General features: G+C 40.5%; 1 protein-coding gene across 4 annotated transcripts in view; it reads left to right on the forward strand.

The window, feature by feature from the left end:
• The window catches only part of LOC121326046, a 61,324-nt gene extending 44,725 nt beyond the window's left edge, over positions 1-16,599 (forward strand). For all 4 annotated transcript variants that reach the window (XM_041269194.1, XM_041269195.1, XM_041269196.1 and 1 more), the window contains 7 exons: positions 441-596; positions 5,469-5,720; positions 6,485-6,865; positions 12,722-12,979; positions 13,597-13,703; positions 15,187-15,242; positions 16,148-16,599. In XM_041269194.1, the coding sequence (XP_041125128.1) occupies positions 441-596; positions 5,469-5,720; positions 6,485-6,865; positions 12,722-12,979; positions 13,597-13,703; positions 15,187-15,242; positions 16,148-16,178 (1,241 nt within the window). In that variant the 3' untranslated portion in view covers positions 16,179-16,599. The remainder of the gene's footprint in view (positions 1-440; positions 597-5,468; positions 5,721-6,484; positions 6,866-12,721; positions 12,980-13,596; positions 13,704-15,186; positions 15,243-16,147) is intronic.
• Positions 16,600-16,799: the final 200 nt, after the last annotated feature.

Genomic DNA, 16,799 nt, shown 5'->3' on the forward strand with positions numbered 1-16,799 from the left:
TATATGCGTAATTGAGGTTTTATCTTTGTAAATACATTTTTATTCTATTTTGTGTTGTTTTTTTGTTCTATTTTTTCCTCAATAGGAAATTTGGGCTGCATCTTAAATTTGTGGGCGTCTTAAATTCAAAGTAATATGGTTAATTCCTTCTTGGTGTCTGTGTTAGTCCGTCCTTCCAGAAATCATTTCATTAAAGCTGCAGACAGACAGACAGACAGCGCCCCACAATCGAAGTTTGACACCAAAATATAATTCCTTCTTGGTTTCTGTATTTGTTTACTACATTCTCCCAGAGTTTAGTTTCATGAAAGCTGACGACAGACAGACAGACAGTGTCCCATAATAATGCTGCTCATTTTCATATGAAATGTAAATTAATTTAGTTGAATTTCAATAAAAAAAAATGTGAAAAGAATATTGAAATAATGTTTGTTTTCCAGACTTGAGTGACATTGCCAAGAGATCAACTCTGAGTAATCAGGAAAACTCCCTCATCATCAGTCCTGCAAAAGCAGATGATGAAGGCTATTTCAAGTGCGAGCTGTCGTGGGATACCGGTAGAAAACAGCACAAGTACAGGCTGCGTCTGCTTAAAGGTGAGTGCTTCACCAGGCTCTAGATATCCCCTCCCATCTCGGGGCCCCAGTCTTTCCCTTGCTGTCAGCTCTGCTGTGAGGAGTGCAGCCATTTGGTTGAAATCCCCTTTGAAATGTTGATCTTGGCTCATGCTCCAAGAGGGTGCTGTCTGCACTGGCCTTTGGTCTCTGGTGGGGTTAAAGGGGAAATCAGGCAGGGTGGGGTGGGGGGGTGGGGGGGTAATGAGAGTTCTTCTCATCACTCCAGACAGAGCCCCCTACAACCAGGGGTCGCTTCAATGGAAGAGACAGTTTGCTGTCAGGAAGAGCAGGGGTGGCCTGTGAAAGTTCATTGGTCCTCCTGTCAAACTTATGCATGTCAAAGATGGGTCAGTTATAGCATTGGTAATGGAGCTGCACAAATCGATTATTAAGAGCTCGATCCCAATAATCAAATAATCATTTCATGCAGCTTTACATGTCACTGATGTCATCAACCCTGCAGTCAATACCATCAGCAACATGAAGATCCTTCATTTCCTGATCTTGTAATAAAAAGTCGCATGATAATAATGTGTCAGTGCATTTGTATCCAGTGTCTACTCCGTCTCCATGCACACAGTAATAATGCAGATGCATTATGAAGCAGTAAGGATGCTTTTTGAACTGGGTTACAGAGGTTCCCATTGGGATCCAGTCTAAACATTCAATTGATCAATCAATTGTTTGTTTTATATAGTGCCTTTCATGGTGGACCACCATCACAAAGTGCTTTATAAGATAGTGAGAAACAATGCAAATACATTTAATACAGTGAAATACAGGGCATAGTACATTAAATACAAACAGTAAAAAACAATACAAATACATTAAATACAGGCATATTACAATGCAAATACATTAACCACTTCAACCAGATTTTGATAATAATAATAATAATAATAATAATAATAATAATAATAATAATAATAATAATAATAATAATAATAATAATAGTTTTCAAACTGTAATTGTTATAAAATGTTAACATATGATGAATAAAACAAATAAATGACCTAAACTTTTTTTAAATTTAATTTTTTTTTGTTTGAAAAAGGAAAACAAAAATGCTGCTAATAACAATAATAATCAGTAAACAGTAATTATCAAATAAAAATCAAACAACATCAAAACTTGTGCCATTATCGACTTGCTCTGTGCCATTTATTGAAATGTTCAATACAGCAGAAAACATTTCTCTTGTGTCCTTTCTTTTGTTTTCATTTTCGTAGCAGACTCTCCAACTTTTTTGCGGTCTCTGCTTCCCTTGTGTTGGAGGGATAGTCACAAATGCGTGTACAGGGCTACTTTGCACAGGCACTGTGATGGATATTGCTGCTGCAGACGCCTGCTATATTGCCTTGTACCCAGTACTGTATTTTGACAGTATTTCATCACAGCACTGCCATTTCAAACCAAACAACTTCCCGTTTGCAGCTGGCTTACCTGTAAAGTAGTTGCATGCTCTTTTGGTTGTACAGTCACAAAGGTAAGTGATTAGCTTTTCGGGAACGAAAGCCAAAAAGCACTCCAATAGGGAACACAAACTCTCAAATTCCATGGCGGGTGCACATTTGTGTAAACAGGTGCAAAATCAAATGATGGAGGACAGGCATCATGGTAGAGATCAGTAATAAACATCCAGTCCCCTGCTGTTCTTGGCTCCACATCCTCTTCATCATCATCACTGAGTGATAAGTCAGCAACACTGTCGCTGGTATCTAAATCCTCTGAACCAACTTAGAAATCTTCATCGCTCCCGTTGTTGCCGGCCACGAACGTTAGCTTTCGCTAAAAACTATATAAACTACAACTAAACAAGTAAAACTAATAATAAAACAAAAAATAATAATTCCAACAGGAAGGAAAAGTAGGGATTGACCTTTGAGTTATTTTGGTGGTGGTAGAAGGAGACTTGACTACAGAGGAGATTTGGGCATCAAAGGGGGGTGGGGTGGGTTACAGTTTCCAAGGCAGCAATATTGAGATTCTTGAGTTGAGTTTTCAATCCTACTAGAAGAATTTCAGATTTGGTGGTGCTGAGCTGAAGGAAATTGGCAGACATCCAGGCCTCGATGTCTTGGATGCAAGCTGAGAGCTGGGCCATGGCAGAGAGACATCCAGGGTCTAGTTTTAGGTAGTGCTGTGTGTAATCTGCATAGGAGTGAACATGAGGCTATGTTGGCGGATGAGGTGACCCAAGGGAAGCATGTAGATATTGAAGAGAAGAGACCCAAGAACAGACCCTTGAAGGACACCGCATGTGACCGGGTTTGTGTCAGCATTGCATCCATCATAGAAAACAGACTGCATGTGTCGAGATAGGTAAGAGGACAGCCAGGAGAGACAGGTTCCAGAGATCCCAGCATACTTCTGAAGGCAGTCAAGAAGGATGCTGTGATCTGTGGTATCAAAAGCAGCAGTTATGTCAAGGGGGACAAGGACAGAGGGAGCAGCAGCATCAGCATTGAACAAGAGATCATTTACAATCCGGAGCAGAGCAGTTGCAGAACTGTGATGCGGCCGGAAGCCAGAATGCAGAGATTCAAGCAGTTTGTTATCTGTGAGATGTTTCGTCAGCTGGCTGTCTACAGCTCTTTCAAGAGTTTTGGAGAGAAAAGGAAGATTGGATATGGGACGAAGGTTGAATAAGATAGCCGGTTCGAGGAGAGTTTTTTGAGCACTGGCATTACTCGGGCAGTCTTGAGGGCAGTAGGAACCTGGCCTGAAACCAAGACAGGTTGAGAGTGTGCATAATGGAAGGAGCAAGGTCTGAAGGACAGAGACGGATGAGATTTGTTGACCAGGGATCCAAGGGGCATGTGGTAGTAGTTGATTTCAAAAGCAGGCTGGTGAAATCAGTAATGGAGAGAGGAGAGAAGGAAGAGAGAGCAGGACTGGCAATAGGTGTGGAGTCAAGGTGGTCAAGTACTATACTGGGTTTGTGGCAGGAGAGCTTAGAATAAATGGTGTCGATTTTGTTACAAAAGAAAGAGGGGAAATCATGGCAAGTAAGAGAGGAGGATAAATGGGGGATGGATTTATCATTGGCTGGATACAGGATTTGATCAATGGTTTTGAAGAGAATATTTGGTTTACCGTGTCCCATGGATATGATTTTAGAGAAGTACTTCACCTTGGCAGCAGCAAGCGCATGCCTGTAGCTACTGAGGTGATCGGTCCAAATCTCTCTGTGAACTATTAGTTCAGACTACTTCCAATTGCTCTCCGACTTGTGGCAGGCAGACTTAAGCAGTCAAAGTTCGAGGGTATACCATGGACAGTTGCAATATTTCTTCAGTGTTCTGGTTTTAAGCGGGGCAACTGTGTCGATGATGTGAGTAAGGATGGCATTGTAGAGGGACACCACATCATCAACTGAAGACGGAAGAGCACCAGTCAGAGGAGAAGAAGAGACACATTCCGATAGTATTGTAGGATTAAGTAGATTTGTGGGATGGATGGAAATAACAGTATGAGTAATAGCTGAAAATGTGGGAAGATTAATATTGGCAGTGATTAAGAAATGGTCAGAGAGCGAGATATCAGTGACTGAGAGATTGGCGATATCAAGACCTTTGGTGATGAGCAGATCCAGGGTGTGTCCACGGGTGTAAGTGGGAACACTGACTGATTGACAGAGTCCAAGACAGTCCAGCAGCATGACAAAGTTGGTCACTAGAGGGGAAGAAGACATATCGACATGAATTTTGAAGTACAGATTAGGGCCAGGCATTGCGACAACTCTAATAAAAGCAGTTATTCTTTGGTGGCCGATAGATAACAGAAAGGGTGAGGGACATGGGAGAGGGGAGTTTGATAGCAAGATGCTCAAACTAAGAGAAGGCTGGCATAGAGAGAATTGAGACGGCAAGCACAGAGTTAGCAATAACAACAGTGTCCCAACATCTGCCAGTAAGGCGTGGCTTGTCAAAGAGTGAATAGCAATTTGGGTGGATAGATGTAGCAAGTGCTTATCATTTACAGAGTGTCAGGTTTTTGCTAGACCAGTGTTCTTCATTGAAAGGCCCGCGGGCCACTGGCGGCCCCTGGTGGACTTTAATGCGGCCCCTGACGTGTGGCCCATGACAATACTCAAATGTAAAAAAGGCGGTGTGGCGGCCCTCACACTGATGTCTTATCAGCAAAAGTGGCCCCCCTCTGAAAATTAGTTAAGAACACTGTGCTAGACAGCGAAGATCAAGGTTAGTATCCGTTTTAATTTTGTTGAGAAGCAGAGATTTATTAGTCAGAGAAAGGCAATTTAGCAAGAAGAATTTACAGTTTGTAACAGGCAGTACAGGGGGTGAGGGAGTAAGTAGCGGTATCTGAAGCAAATACTTACCAGTGTTCATTCTGGGAGAGGAGAAAGAGTGAGCACGTTGTGTCCAGGGGATCCAGACATTGGGTTTCAAGGTGGGAATGAGACCTCTGGTAGCCATTGGGAGAGATTAGGAAACATTCCTTGTTACACATGTCCTTGCTCGGACTGCCACAGCTCAGACTGCCCTTGGTCGTGTGGACGTTAGATGGCTGGCTCTCTAAGACACTGTTTGTCAGTTTATACTATCCTGTAGGCCTAGAGCCATATACTTAACCGTATACTTAAGTTTCTAATCAGCAGCACAATTGAATACAGCCCAGCACACTAAGGAAAACTAAATTACAATTTTTAACTGCAATCAATGATTAAAACTGTGAAATTAATTGTAATTCACTTACCTATTTCGATGTTGTTTCGACTAGCAGCACAGGTTGTCTTCAGTCACATGCGTTTTCAGTTACACACACTAAAAAATCCAACACCCCTGCTCCTTCATGTCCTGTTTGCTAAGTGATCTGTTTTCTCGTTAGTCCGTGCAGACCCATCCGGCCCTGTCTTCAGCTCTCAGAATGTGACTCTGACCTGCGATGTCGGGGACACTTCTGGCTTGACCATCAATACCAGCTGGCTCGACCCCAAAGGGAATCAGGTGACAGATTCAAGGAAGCAAGAAAATAAACTGGTGCTTAATAAGTTAACTGCGAAGAATTCCGGGGACTGGAAATTCCGAGTAGAATACAACAACAAGATTGTGGAGGCCACATACAGGATAGTGGTCATAGGTGAGCAGGTTAAAGAGGTCTTTCATACCATTTCCATGTGATATCGTACTGTGTGTGTGTGTTATCTGTAACTCTTATAAAGGTATACCATAGTAAAAGTACAGCAAAGTGTAATAAGCACAGTGAAAGCAAAGCAAAGTAAAGCATAGGTAAGCACTGTATAGCACGGAGAGGTATGGTAAAGAATTAAAAAAAAAAAAACAGGATAAACTACTGTAAATTCATAGTATAACCATGGGAAAAGCAGGGTAAAATTACTGTGGAAATGTACTTTTGTGGAGAAAGCAGGTGGGGAAGTACTGTAAAGCCATAAACATTTATGACCAGAATATTTGGCGAATCACTCCCATAAAACCTATTTTGCTCCAGAAATGTTGGTGACCTGTTGCAGTACAGAGTATGTATTGTTAGTGGAATTTAATATTCTTGCCAAAAATTTTTGCATTTTATTTTTCATAAGTGAAAATCCCATAATAAAAGGCTTGCAAATATTTATGGCTTTATAGTATATTAGCATGCACTGAAGCCTATAGGCATGGTAAGTTCAATGACGAACAATTCGACTAAAAGTCTTTCTCAGTATCTTCAATGTAAATTTTATGACATGTTTCCACTAGAAATCTGTCTCAGTGCTTTCAATGTAGATTCAATGACAAACGTTTACACTAGAACTCTTTCTTAGCGTATTCAATGTAAATAAAATTACAGACATTTTGACCTTCTATCCATTTTTTTTCTCTTCCTGACACACGTCAATGATTCAGGTTTCGTCGACCCGCAGCCTGTAATTAGATACACCCGTCCTCGAGCCAGCGTGCTCCTGCCCTGCCTGATTGACCAGGTGATGGGTACAGTGAAGTGGGACCAGGTCATCAGTGCTGGCCTGCGAGGGGTGGAGTGGAGCTTCATTCCAGACATAGCCGAAGAGAGAAAAATATTGTCTCTGAACATGACCGAGACAGGCGTCCTCAAGACGATCCTGGTGCAGAACTACAGGTTCAGTTCCAGCATCTCTGAGAGGAACCCCATGAACTTCTCTTTGCTCATTTCGGAAGTCAGACCAGCGGACGAGGGGGAGTACCGGTGCCAAGTCCAATTCCAAGGACAAAATTTGATGGCCGTGGTGCATCTGGAAATCCTGAAAGGTAAAAAATATTCCTAACTCTAGGATGTAGCCCTATTTCACACTGTTCCAGTGGTCAGGTCTGAAAGACACGTACAAGCAATAATATGTATTTGCTCAAAAAACTGGCTTATTGATCCCTTTATATAATATGATGTTCAATGTCTTGTATAAGGTCATGCAAAAGCCTGAATAATGTATACCAAAGTGATTTATGCAAACAATACCAATGTATTTACAATAATACAAACGCCCCAAACCAGGGGTTCCCAAAGTGCGGCCTGCAAGGACATTTGGTGCGTCCCCCGAAGCCTACCCTCTACCCCCACCCTTCTCCTTTCTGACCATTTACTTTATTATTAAATTCTGAAAATGTTCTTAAAAATTTGCGCATGTAATTTGGGGGAAATAAATAATACAGAGTAATCAAAGTTCATACAAATTCCCTAACATACATTTTTTACATGTTTTGTATCAAATCTGGAGCCTATAGTGCACAGTAGATTTGCCGTGCTGAAGGAAAATAACATGGAATTTCTTAAGAAAAGAAAAAGCACTTCTTCATTTCTTAATTATTTTGTCGTCTCCTGTCGCTTTCCACGGGGGAAGATGCTCAAAGACTGTGATATCAAGACGTGAAGGTACCATCCAAATAACGTTAGATTACTTTATGCAGCTGAAGTAGCTCGCTAGCTTCTGTAATGTTAACAGAACGACTGCAAGAAACGTTACGGTTCAGGATACAGGCACTGTTTCTGTTGTAGATTTTATTTTATTATTTTAAGAGCAAAACTGTATTCAGCTTCTACTACATCGGGAAAGTGCTCTTTGTACAGTATTTTAGTTTTGGTGTTCAGCTTGGATCGTTTGTTAGGGAAAGTACTACTGTAGTAACAGCACCCGGCTACAGTTTAAAATTGTTACTGTCATTTCTTTTTTGTACAGTGTTTCTGAATAAGACTACAGTTAGGCTACAGTACAGTAGCTAGTAGGATGTTACTTAGCAACCATATGTAATTGCATAAAAAGCGCCAATGTAATGGCAGAACATTTATGAATAATTAATGCTGCACTTTAAATAGAAATGTGTGATTTTTCGTTGATTTCAGAAAGAAAAAATAAATAAAAACATCAAGGTGAAATACAGCAACGTCTGTGTTTTATTTCTGCACATTTACTATAGAAATAGCTCTAAATGTCCACACCATGGGGCAATTTACATCATTTGTTTAATTTGAATTTTGCACATCTCAAACTATTTGTATGGTCCCCAGAGATTTGAATTAAGCAGAGTTCACTGTACATAAATTCAGCTCTTGGTGAAGTGGTTAGTTGTACAAGTCAAGATGCATTCTGCCTCACTACTGAAGAATAACCCACAAAAGAGTTTAATTGGTATAGTTTGAAGAGCACCTATTTCGGTATTATCTTCTTTAATTGTTGTGACCAGGACAATGTTCAAAGCTGCTGGTGTTGCAATGGTAGTACATACATTCCTAATTTAAATACAAAAATGTATAGGAAATAAAAAAAGGTATGATTTGGGACATATTTCGGTTTCATGAGTGGTACATTCTCTTGTGCGGACCCCCATCCCATGCAACCTTCAGAAACTGGCCCTCCATCAAAACTTTGGGAACCCCTGCTCTAAACACTATAATGGTGTGTATGGTTTCTTCTTCTCATTGCCATATAATAGAGACCAAATGACCCATGAAATGACACACAAGGCGGCTGTGCTCCTTGCACACATGGCGTTCACATTTGATGCATGTCATGGATTTCTTCTTCAAAGGGCTATTCCTACAACACACTTCTCCATTTTTAGGATTTTAGGAAACAGGGAACTGTCTTCCAACCTGACCATTTCCCTCACAAGATTTTGTAGGAATAAACATCACTTGTGCGTACGCCCTTCTGTGTATTCTGGATGCTGTGATGTGTATAGCCAATAATTTTCAGGCTAGCTACATCCAGAACATTGTACCACAAGACCATAGGCCACCTTCTGGATTGTCGCTTCCAGGAATATGTCCAAACCATCTGGTCCATTAGGTCGGTGCCATCTTTTGTCCTGCTGTAGTACTTAATGACATACTTAAAATGTATTTTTCTGGCTCTCTTCATCCACTGACTTGTGATGCATTGTGCTCAGTAAAATTACAGCCTTGCCAAATGAACTCGACTGTGAACTCAACTTCAAAGCCTTTATCACAGCAGGGATGTCGGGCTTGTTTTGGCAGAGGTTCCCCACAAGTGTCAGTCCTTCCCCGAATAGTGCATCAGCGAGGAACATGCTTGTGAAGAAATTATCTGTTATGTTGCTACCTGTGTTTCAGTTCACTGCACAATTGCAATATGGTGTTCAATCCCAGATTCCTCTGGACTTCTTCACCAGGCTAGGCAATCCCATCTAGAGAATAGGAGTTTTCTGCATCAACCTCTTATGGCAGTTAGCAAGAGAAATATCCTATATTCATCAAAGCTGCCATGTGGTCTGTTTTTCAGATGAAAGTCTATAGTCCTCTTGTCGTCAATTGGTTAGTGCTTTGAAATTGAGTTATGAGTGCATTTCAGGGCACATACATCACTTTCTGTCTCAACGACTGATAAGAGGAACTTGGTAATCAAAATGCATATTAACGAGATCAAGAAAAATGAATGGAAGCATAATTCGCTGTTATGGAAATTACTTGCATACAGGGAGACGGCTGTCGCACCAGCGAGCAGCAGCCAAATGAAAACAAAAAATAATTGGAATATCTATTTTGTGTATAATTTCATATAAAATCATGCATTTTGTCACTCAGAATGTACATTTATTTAGAACACTTCACATATAAAATGCTGATTTATGATAATCTAGTGTGTGGGAAAAAATCGGACGGGAGGGATTAAAAAAAAGAAAAAAAAAATTAAACCCCATTAGTCATTTACATTATTCATTTGGGGGGTATTTTGCCACAGCTTACTATATAACTCTTAATGTGCATTTTGCACTTTTTTTTTTTTTTGGTTAAAAAGAAAAAAAATATTGTAAGCCATCTATTATATATTATATATATATATATATATATATATACACACACACACACACACACACACACACACACACACACAGCTCTGGAAAAAATTGAGACCACTGCAAAATTATCAGTTTCTCTGGTTTTACTATTTATAGGTATGTGTTTGGGTAAAATGAACATTTTTGTTTCATTCTATAAACTACTGACAACATTTCTCCCAAATTTCAAATAAAAATATAGTCATTTAGAGCGTTTATTTGCAGAAAATGACAACTGGTCAAAATAACAAAAAAGATGCAGTGTTGTCAGACCTCGAGTAATGCAAAGAAAATAAGTTCATGTTCATTTTTAAGCAACACAATACTAATGTTTTAACTTAGGAAGAGTTCAGAAATCAATATTTGGTGGAATAATCCTGATTTTCAATCACAGCTTTCATGCGTCTTGGCATGCTCTCCATCAGTCTTTCACATTGATGTTGGGTGACTTTATGCCACTCCTGGCGCAAAAAGTCAAGCAGTTCAGCTTTGTTTGATGGCTTGTGACCATCCATCTTCCTCTTGATGACATTCCAGAGGTTTTCAATGGGGTTCAGGTCTGGAGATTGGGCTGGCCATGACAGGGTCTTGATCTGGTGGTCCTCCATCCACACCTTGATTGACCTGGCTGTGTGGCATGGAGCATTGTCCTGCTGGAAAAACCAATCCTGAACATTGTCAGAGCAGAAGGAAGCAAGTTTTCTTCCAGGACAACCTTGTACTTGGATTGATTCATGCATCCTTCACAAAGACAAATCTGCCCGATTCCAGCCTTGCTGAAGCACCCCCAGATCATCACCGATCCTCCACCACATTTCACAGTGGCTGCGAGACACTGTGGCTTGTAGGCCTCTCCAGGTCTCTGTCTAACCATTAGACAACCAGGTGTTGGGCAAAGCCGACAATTGGACTTATCGGAGAAGATGACCTTACTCCAGTCCTCTTTACGGTCCAATCCTTATGGTCTTTTGCAAACGTCAGCCTGACTCTTCTTTTCTTCTCATTGATGAAGGGCTTTTTTATAGCTTTGCACGACTTCAGTCCTGCCCCTAGGAGCCTGTTTCGAACTGTCCTCGCCGTGCACTTCACCCCAGCTGCCGTTTGCCATTCTTTTTGTAGGTCACTTGATGTCATCCTACGGTTGCTGAGTGACATTCAAATGAGTTGGCGGTCATCCCGGTCAGTGGAGAGTCGTTTTCACCCTTTGCCGGTCTGTAGCTTTGTTGTCCCCAATGTGTGCTGCTTGACCTTGTTCTTATGAACCACCGTCTTTGAAATTTTAAGGATGGAAGCAACTGACACTCACTGTATCCCTCTGCCAGTAAAGCCAGACTTGAACCCTTCTCCTCCTTTTCCTCAGTCAAAACTTTCCTTTTCAACTCTTTGGGCATGGTCAATAGTTATTTTTTGATTCCAATTACTTTTGAGGTACTATTAGCACTGTTTTGCCATCCAGCTGGTTCTATTGCAAGAGGATAGTGATGATCACAGGAGTGGTTTTTATACTTTTCCTCGTTAAATTAGATTTGGTTCAGGTGATCCCCTAATCAGTACCTCATTCAGTAGAATGAGGTGTGCCTGTTTTGGAATTCAACAGACACTGGAATGGAATGGCTGCCATACATGTAGAGATGCTGATTTAAGAAAAATTTGCAGTGGTCTCTTAATTTTCTCCAGAGCTGTATATATATTGATTGGAATTTATTTTCTTATGATGACATCTACTTTTATTTGTATTTTAGTATGTATGATTGTAGGTTATAAATAAATAAGTTTCAAGTGCCATTGGTGTTTCTAGTTGTTAGCTATATTATACATGTATACCATGTATGTAACACTTCATTATGTATTTATTAAGCTTTTAAAATTACAATAAAACTCCCCAACCCAATACACAATTGTTTATAATTAGTTGCTCTGATCATGTATTTTCTTTGGTACTCTTTGCTCGCCTCCATGATAAATAAACTCAACATGATTAGAAGTAGCCAACGAACACTTAGTGTTATAAGAATATTTTCTGTGCATACAAATGTGTGAAGATGAAAGTGCACATTGTGCATAAAGTGTGGGTGAGTCTGACAACATTACAAATATGGGTGCAAATAACGGTATATCATTTTAGCAATACAACAAACGCTCCTTAAGGTTACAAATGGATAAAATAAGTGAACAAATCTCATTCATAACCACAAACATAGAAAAGGCTAACATGTTTTCATAATTACAAATATTTAATTATCGAGGTAGTCTGTAAGAAATTAAACCTGGTCCTGTACACTATCTGTCTGTATCGTCTGCGTTAGAAACAGTCTGTTAAATGTCTGTTCAAGGTGAATTATATACTCTTTCATTAATTAAAACCCTCTTTTTCCAAGTACAAATTTAACTCCTGATAAATTGGGACAATTAACATGGATTTGCTTTTAAATTCCCACGCAAACAAAACAAATAATCGGAAGAAGCACTGCTTGTTAAGATATTAACAATATTTTGTAAATCAACATAATTTTGGAAATCACATTCGCACAATCATTTAATAGAAAAAGGGTCATGGCAAAATATGCATCTATAACAAAGTGATTGCACTACAAAAATCATGGGGGGTCTCTTTGAACCTGAACTGCATCCTAGGGTAAAAGGAGCGCTGTCTCTTAAAGAGCTGGTTGGTTCAGGGGTGAAATACCACAGTTTATTTTAACTGAAGTGTTCCCTCATGAATGTTTAAGTGTCTTGTGGCTGCCTCTGATCAAGTTGAGAGTGTGTTTCATTCTCATGCAGAGCCTGTTTCTAACTCCTGTCCTGATGCTGTAGTTATCTCTGAGCCCAAAGGCCCCATCGTGGAGAGGACGGGAGTCAACTTGTCCTGCGTAGTCCGGAAAGAGGCCACAGGGTTCCGAGTGGAGTGGAGCGCAGCCAGGGGCCCCACACAAGAGGTCCACACCCACGCCGTGGCTGGAGGACTGGCGCTACGAGTGGACAGCTTGACGAAGGAAAAGGCAGGGCCGTGGAAGTGCAGCGTGTTTATCAAGGAAGACCTGCAGACCAGCCTGGAGTACACGATCATTACAGGTGAGAGGCTGTCCTAAACACTGCAGATACCCAACATGCAGAGAGAAGAAGGAAAAGATACAGCTCTTTCAAACCAGAGTGCTGTTTATACCTCATTGATTCATGGAAACGGCAGTATAAATGAGCACAGTTTAAAGTGCAATTGATCCTGCAAGATATTATTCTTTGCTTTAAAATGAAACTGCTCAGTCACAAAAGTTTACCATAGCAAAAGCATAGTGCACAGCAAAAGCATAGCAAAGTGTACCAAAGCACAGTGAAAGCACAGCAAAGTATAGTTAAGCACAATGAAAGCATTGTAAAGTGTAATAAAGCATAGTGAAAGCATGGTAATGCATAGGTAAGGATTGTAAAGAATACTGATATGGTTAAGCATATTAATAAACATGGCAAACCAGGGTAAACTATGGTTAATACACACAAGGGAAATTATGGTAAAACTGAAAAATTACCATGCAAAATTACTGTGGTAAACTCTTATAAGGGAGTGCTCGATCCACGCGTGTATGTGTTCTATAAGGGAGCTCTCAATCCATGGGGGCTGTGTTATATTCTGACAGTGATGCCAGGCTGGTTATTATCCTGAATGCTGTTTGTTTCTCTCTTCCTGTCCTCAGCGAGGCCCCCAGTAGACGTGTGGTTGGTTCTGCTGGTAGGGGGCACTGTGCTGCTCTGCGCTCTCCTGGTCCTGCTTATCTACTGCTTCGTCAGGAGGCGCCCCGCGGTGAGTTTGTGCGACCGACACCGTCTGAGCAGAGTCTCACTGACTGATTGGGGATCGGGTCCCAGATCCACGTGATATCCTGCTGTAAAACCAGTCTGGAGTTGGAGTCAGATTCACACTGACTGATGGGGGATCGATTCCAAATCCCCTTTGCAAAGTTTACCAATGTAATTTTGCACAGTAATTTTACAGTTTTCCCATGGTTATACTATGCATTTACCATAGTTTACCCTGGTTTGTCATGTATTTAAATATTCTTCACCATAGCCCTCTGCATTACAATGCTTATCTATGCTCAGAGCTGGCGCCAGGTTTTTGTGGCAGCACGCTGGCCAAACAGACAGACCCTAACAACAGGGGATGAACACTAAACACACAAGAAGTATCACAATTGTTATTTTTAATTGTTTTAATTCTCCTCCTCTCTCTCCCTCTCTCTCTCTTTCTCTCTCTCTCTCTCTCTCAACACCCAACCCAGGTAAGTGAAACATTCACCCTTTTATGCAGCTGTACAGAGATTGGATTGCTAATCAGTCATTCAATTGTAATCTCGGTACATCTGCACATGAACTACTTTGTGCACTTCCCCGTGCTCACATACAAAATCTGCACATGAAGTGATTGTACCATACTGATGTCTAAATACAAAAATACGTTTAAAATCACTCATGCTCCACATAGCCCCACACTAACACACCACATGCAACATATAAACATAAAATACACAAAGGGACGTGGCACCACAGTACCTTATAAAGGTTTCCTATAGTAAAAACAATGTAATAAAGTGTAATAAAGCACAGTGACAGCATAGGAAATATAATTAAGTAGAGTGAAAGCATGGTAAAGCATAGAGAGGTATGGTAAAGCATATTAAAAAATACATGGCAAACTATTGGAAATGGGGAAACGCATGAGGAAGAGTGCAAAATTACATGCAAACAAACCCCCTGGTAAACTTTTACAAGGGCTCCTTGTGCATCTAAAGGGAGTGATTGTCAGCTCACAGTCAACCTGCTGGTCTGTAAAGAGGCTGTTGTTCAGAGACCAGAGACAGTCCAGTGCAGTAAGGAATCATTGTGTACTGCTCTGAAAGTAACTGGGCAGGGGAGATGCTCAGGAGATAGTGTTACACTGTTTAAACTGGACATTGTATTTTCAGATGACACCTGGGTTTGTGTTTTCAGATGACGCCTGTGTCAGCCTGCCTGTCACACCTACATTTCCCTTTATCTACAGAACTGTCTATCTAGTTAGGATGAATCTTGCTGAGGGCAGTCTTTGGCACAGGCTATTGACAGTATCAGAATCTGCAGGTGTATGGAGTCTGTCTGTCCATCTGCCTGTCTGTCTGTCAACACACCACACAGCATTTCAACAAACACAATCTGGGCCTCCTAAAAACAATATTCTAGTGTTATTGATCAATCAGTTCTGCTTGCTTTATCTGTCCTCATGAGATCCGATCTTCTCTGTGTTTCAGAACCCCATGCACAGAAAACCAAGAAGAGGCCGAACAAAGTATTGTAAATGCAAGCAGTGAGTTGCTCTTACTTCTTTGATTGCTTGTTTGTTTATTTGTTAATTACAGAGTATATGAACCACTGCAATAGCTGGTAGAAACATACAGGGAAACAGTACATAAGAACATAAGAACATAAGAAAGTTTACAAACGAGAGGAGGCCATTCGGCCCATCTTGCTCGTTTGGTTGTTAGTAGCTTATTGATCCCAAAATCTCATCAAGCAGCTTCTTGAAGGATCCCAGGGTGTCAGCTTCAACAACATTACTGGGGAGTTGATTCCAGACCCTCACAATTCTCTGTGTAAAAAAGTGTCTCCTATTTTCTGTTCTGAATGCCCCTTTTTCTAAACTCCATTTGTGACCCCTGGTCCTTGTTTCTTTTTTCAGGCTGAAAAAGTCCCTTGCGTCCACACTGTCAATACCTTTTAGAATTTTGAATGCTTGAATTAGGTCGCCACGTAGTCTTCTTTGTTCAAGACTGAACAGATTCAATTCTTTTAGCCTGTCTGCATATGACATGCCTTTTAAGCCCGGAATAATTCTGGTCGCTCTTCTTTGCACTCTTTCTAGAGCAGCAATATCTTTTTTATAGCGAGGTGACCAGAACTGCACACAATATTCAAGATGAGGTCTTACAAGTGCATTGTACAGTTTTAACATTACTTCCCTTGATTTAAATTCAACACTTTTCACAATGTATCCGAGTATCTTGTTAGCCTTTTTTATAGCTTCCCCACATTGCCTAGATGAAGACATTTCTGAGTCAACAAAAACTCTGTGGCACTGCAATAGTTAAAACCAGGAATGGATCAAACTGCTGTGCAATGGGAGTCTTATTTCCATCCCTGTCCCAAAATCTATAAAAAAATAAAACAAAGAACATGATTGAATTTCGCTGTTTGTTTTTGTTTTGTTTTCAGTCCCCAACCAAAAGCGTTCTACCGAGCTTGAATCCCAGGAGAGCAGGACTTCCCACACTGCGACTAGGAATTCAGGATTTCATTGTTATTACTGTTAACAATATTAACAAGCAGGTCCCCTGCTGACAGCTTTTACCTTGTCCTGTCCAGACTTTAATTAACTGATTTCAATGATAATTGCTCTTACTTACAAAATTCCTTTTACTTAACGAGAGAGAGAGAGAGAGAGAGAGAGAGAGAGAGAGAGAGAGAGAGAGAGAGAGAGAGAGAGAGAGAGAGAGAGAGAGAGAGAGAGAGAGAGACTGTGTAAATGCGTTACAAACAATTTCTACTTCACTGTGAGGCAAATGATATATTAACCATTTCTTACTGTCTGTCAGACTTTGTGCAGATGTGCAGCTGTATCTTATAAAATGTATATATTGCTTGTTATGTGATGCATTTTAATATACTTTACTACGTTCATTAAATACAGTATTCAAAGTTTAATTCATGATTATTGGTAGTTTGTACAGTTGGAGTGCACTGTCTATCTGTCTGTAACAATGGGGCTGATTAACCTGCCACAGCACTGTCATTAGGGTGTACACCATGGGACTGATTCATCTGCCATAGCACTGTTAAAAGGGTGTAGGAACATCTTCCATTTCAG

The sequence above is a fragment of the Polyodon spathula genome, chromosome 13 (assembly GCF_017654505.1).
Source record: "Polyodon spathula isolate WHYD16114869_AA chromosome 13, ASM1765450v1, whole genome shotgun sequence".
Lineage (NCBI taxonomy): Eukaryota > Metazoa > Chordata > Actinopteri > Acipenseriformes > Polyodontidae > Polyodon > Polyodon spathula.